Source organism: Pundamilia nyererei, unplaced genomic scaffold, assembly GCF_000239375.1.
Source record: "Pundamilia nyererei isolate P.nyererei 1_Seehausen unplaced genomic scaffold, PunNye1.0 scaffold00262, whole genome shotgun sequence".
Taxonomy (NCBI): domain Eukaryota; kingdom Metazoa; phylum Chordata; class Actinopteri; order Cichliformes; family Cichlidae; genus Pundamilia; species Pundamilia nyererei.
In genome coordinates, this window is record NW_005187663.1 from 696607 (window position 1) to 701642 (window position 5036).

At 40.1% G+C, this 5036-nt stretch overlaps 1 protein-coding gene across 1 annotated transcript in view; it reads left to right on the plus strand.

The window, feature by feature from the left end:
* hhipl1 (HHIP-like 1) overlaps nt 1–5036 on the plus strand; it is a 17718-nt gene that overhangs the window by 1374 nt on the left and 11308 nt on the right. The window contains exons 2-5 of the mRNA XM_005750126.1: nt 533–1179; nt 1385–1528; nt 3402–3730; nt 4709–4835. Coding sequence (XP_005750183.1) covers nt 533–1179; nt 1385–1528; nt 3402–3730; nt 4709–4835 — 1247 coding nt within the window. The remainder of the gene's footprint in view (nt 1–532; nt 1180–1384; nt 1529–3401; nt 3731–4708; nt 4836–5036) is intronic.

Consider the following 5036-nt stretch of genomic DNA (forward strand, 5'->3'; position numbering starts at 1 on the left):
AGCCCCAGCCTTAAGAGCCAGAGAACTGCAATTCGCTCGAGATCAGCTGCAGGTGCGTGGGCCAAGGGCAGGAGCCCAATCAGAGCTCCGCCCAGGCAGACAGGTAGGAGAGACAGAGCGAGAGAAAAACAACAAACACTTGTGGCCACACTGGGCTGGCCGGGGAGGCACAGGGACCATGACAGTTACAGACTTTTTTTCTTTGTAATGGAAGAACAAGTAGGTAAAGGGATGACAGTTCCCTGAGAGTACTGAACTAAGATTTATATAAAGGATACATAATGTCAAATGAATGCAAAGCCTCTACATTTGACAGATGTTAAACTGCAGCAATAAGCAGTTTATTTAAAATCATGCTTGTCCTATGTACGCTGTATTTGTAACTTGTTCATATTGTAATCCATGTAACAAAAACAACTAATGCAGGTTTAAAGACCACTTTACACGCTATCAGTGGCACTAACTGTTCCTTCTTGTTGCATGTCTCTTCTTTTCCTCCTTTTTTGTCTCTCCTCCATCTGTCTGATCTCAGGAGTGTTCTCCCTATGCAGCTCACCTCTTTGATGCTGAGGATCCAAGCACCCCGGTCAGGACCATCCCAGGCCTCTGCTCTGAATACTGCTTTCAGTTTTGGAATAAGTGTTCTTTCACCATTCCTTTCTTGTCTGGTGACCCATATATAGCAAACTTCAGAGAAAATCAGACCAGTCTCTGCCATTACCTGGAGATACAAGACAAGGACTACTGTTATCCATATCTGCTTAACAACCAGCAACTCACCCAGAACCTGGGTGGCATTCAGGTGAACTCAGATGGCTGTCTGCAGCTGTGCCTGGAAGAAGTGGCCAATGGTCTCCAGAATCCATTAGCCATGGTGCATGCCAATGATGGCACACATAGATTCTTTGTGGCAGAACAGGTCGGCCTGGTGTGGACCTATCTTCCAGATCGGTCCAAGCTGGAGAGACCATTTTTGAACATTACCCAGGCAGTGCTAACATCATCGTGGGAAGGTGATGAGAGAGGCTTTCTCGGACTTGCCTTTCACCCCAAATACAAGTACAATGGGAAGCTGTATGTGTATTACTCAGTGGAGGTGGGGTTTGATGAGAGAATCAGAATCAGTGAGTTCCACGTATCAGCCAATGACATGAATGAGGTGGACCACACCTCTGAGCGGTAGGTATGAACTGTTGTACTTGGTTAGCAAAAAGCACTACCTTTTTCTAAAACCTGAACTGTTTTGCAGTTTTATACTTTTTGTCATATTGACCATTATCAGAGAGAAACAAACGGTTTGCATCAATTCTTTTGTGTTTTTTTGTGTAAATTTGTTTTAACACCCGATCTATTCCTTATTTCTTGTATCAACATGTTCCTTTAGAGTTATTCTGGAGATTGATGAACCGGCATCCAACCATAATGGAGGGCAGCTGCTATTTGCAGATGATGGGTACTTGTATATTTTCACAGGTGATGGTGGAATGGCAGGAGACCCATTTGGGAAATATGGGAATGCTCAGAACAAGTAAGGAGCTCATAATTAGACATCCAAAAATGAAAAATGTAAAACATTTATTCATTAAAATGTAAAAAAGCTCATTTGAATGTATAATCTTGTATGTTTCTTGACATTTTAGATGAAAAAATCTGCCATGTTGTTATGACATTATAACCTTCATTACAATCTGGTGAAAATTATGTTCAGTTCGTGTTCAGTAAGAAATTGCAAAAACAGTAAAAATTTTCATATATGACAACTATACAAAAAATATACAGTTTGAATTGTTGTGTGTCTGTTAAAGAGGAGAGCCTTTAAACAACATCACAGCACAGAATCAGCATTGCTTCGTGTTTTCAATGATCTCCTACTAATGGCTGACAACGGACGCCCCTCAGTCTTAGTGCTTTTGGATCTATCATCGGCATTTGACATGGTTGACCATAATATCTTATTAGCGAGACTTGAGCACACTGTAAGCATCAAGGGCGCTGCCCTGGATTGGTTTAAATCCTATCTCTCCAATCGTCTCTCTACGGTACATCTGGCTACATCCTCTTCCTCGGCTGTACCTGTTTGCTGTGGTGTCCCCCAGGGATCTGTGCTGGGCCCTACCCTTTTCTCATTATACTTGCTTCCTTTAAGTGCCATCTTTGAGAAATACCATATTGCTTATCACTATTATGCAGATGATATCCAGCTCTATTTTGAGCTAAACGACGATCTTGCTCTGTCTCTGAATAGCCTCCGAGAATGCATGTCTGAGGCCAAGAAGTGGTTGTTGTCGAATTCTCTTATCCTTAATGAGAAGAAAACCGAGATTATGATTTTTGGTAGCAACGCCCTTCGTGCCAAACTCCGGGATGCCTTTGGTTTTCTTAGTTGTTCTCTCTCTGATACTGTCAGGAATCTGGGTGTCTTATTTGACAGCTCCTTTTCACTTGACAAACAAGTGTCTGCTGTTGTCAGATCTAGTTTTTTCCAGCTTCGTCTTATCTCTAAGGCTAGGCGCTATATCCCGCATAAAGATCTCGAAAAGCTCATCCACGCCTTTGTAACGTCGAGGCTAGACTATTGTAATTCACTTTATTGTGGTCTCCACTCTTCCCTTTTACAGAGATTACAGACAGTTCAGAATGCTGCAGCTCGCATTCTAACTAAAACCAGCAAGTTTGCCCACATTACTCCTGTCCTTGCCGATCTGCACTGGTTGCCTGTCAAATATCGTATTCAATTTAAAATTTTGTTGTTTACTTTTAAAATTACTAACAACACTGCACCCAGCTACCTTAAGGACCTTTTAAACCCTTATGCTCCTACTAGGGCTTTAAGGTCATCGTCACAGTTACTGCTGGCTCAGCCCAGATCTCGACTTAAGACTACAGGTGATCGATCGTTTGCTCTTGTCGCACCTGTGCTGTGGAACAATCTCCCGATTGGCATCCGGGCATCTGATTCTATTCATTCTTTTAAATCTCAGCTTAAAACATATCTTTTTAAACTTGCCTTCTCCACCTTTTAATTGCTGGTTTGTTTGTTTGGTTGCTGTGACCTATTGACCTCTTGTATTAATTCCCTCTTATCTTTCTATTGGTGTCTTTTATTATGGTGGTACAGCTTTTATCTTGCTATTACCATGTGCTGTAGTCATTCTTATTGGTAGCTTTTATCTATGAACATAACTCGTCATTTTTATTTATCCGTTATCAATGTTTGAACCTTTTATTGTTTTATGTAAAGCACTTTGGTATGCCCAAGGCTTTTAAATGTGCTCTATAAATAAAGATTGTTGTTGTTGTTGTTGAGAGAGGATGAAAGTACTGATGGTATTGCTGTTTAAAAACTGTGGAAACACTGACAATCAATATGTAGTGAAAGATCAACATTTTTTACGTTGTAGGTCAGCTCTCTTGGGTAAAGTGCTTCGAATTGATGTGGATGACAACCAGAGAGGTCCATTGTACAGAATTCCTCCAGATAACCCGTTTATACATGAACAGGGAGCACGCCCGGAGGTTTATGCTTACGGTGTTCGCAATATGTGGAGGTGTTCGGTGGACCGGGGTGATCCATGGACCAAAAACGGCAAAGGGCGTATCTTCTGTGGGGATGTAGGCCAGAACAAGTTCGAGGAAATCGATATAATCGAGAAAGGTCGAAATTATGGCTGGAGAGCTAAAGAAGGCTTCTCTTGCTACGATAAGAAACTATGTGCCAACAGTTCATTAGGTAGGTATGCCACATCAATGCACTATTGTGTATGTTAAAGATTTGTCTGTGTAATTTATCCATTGCTTTAAAAATAGCACAATCAGTCTACACTTGTCTCAGACTAGTCACCATTTTGCACTCAGAAGTGCGTTAATTCTTCTGGTGAAATCAACTTTCTGGTTTTTCTTACATGGAAGACTGAACATGCATCAAATTAGGCTGTGGCAGTTAAACAATGCTCAGTTGGTGTGAAGGGACAAAAAGTGGACCAAGGAAATATTCTCCACACCATTATGCCACTGCCACCAGCCTACCATCCAAAATCATCACTTCAGGCAACTTTTTTCCATTCTTTTATTTTGGTTAGTCCATGTTATGTGGAAAAATCAGAATTTGGTCAACAGTTTCTGAAATAGTCCAGCTGCCTTGTCAATAACTATGCCATATCCAAAGTAATTGCTTCTTAATTCTGATACTTGATTTGAATTTCAGCAGCTGCCATGATTGGCTGATTAGAACTTTGCATTAACAAGCAGTTTAATAAGTGTACCTGATAAATCAGATGCTGAGTATATTTTGCAGTTTTTGCATGAACAAAAACATCATACAATTACTGAATAGTTTACATAAATGTCTTGCTCAATAGAGACACTATTACTCTCTCACTGTCGCCATTACATGATTCATTGTCACTGATTCCCCCCACATTTCTTCTTCTGAATCAGGTCCTACATTTTTCCAAATTAATGGCAGAGTTTATATTCAGAATCACTCTTAATTAGCAATGCAATAAATATTTGCTTAAAAATTCAGAATTACATTTAGCTTATCAGTCAAATATGGATGACAAATCATTTGTTGGTACTTGACTGAACCCAACCCAATGTTGAACTAAGATGTATCTAACATGGCTACAATGGCACATCCTGTTCTGATGCTCTGATAATGGAGATTCATACTAATGCAGTTAATGGCCCTTTTTCATTTTTTTCACAGATGATGTCCTGCCTGTTTATGCATATCCTCATAGGATGGGCAAGTCAGTCACTGGTGGTTATGTGTATCGAGGTTGTGAATACCCCAACCTGAATGGCATTTATATATTTGGAGACTTCATGAGTGGGTAGGATTCACTTGAAAGATGTTATTTTATTGTTTAGAACATTTATTTTTATTTTGATAACAGTAGTGAAATACCAATCATTTGTGAAATTAAAGGAGTGTTATGTCTGCCCCCCAAAATCTAAATAACTGTTGTTTCTGTCAAAAAATTAAAAATAACTGCTGTGTTTGATGCAACTTCATTCACATCCTAGTGTGGTGT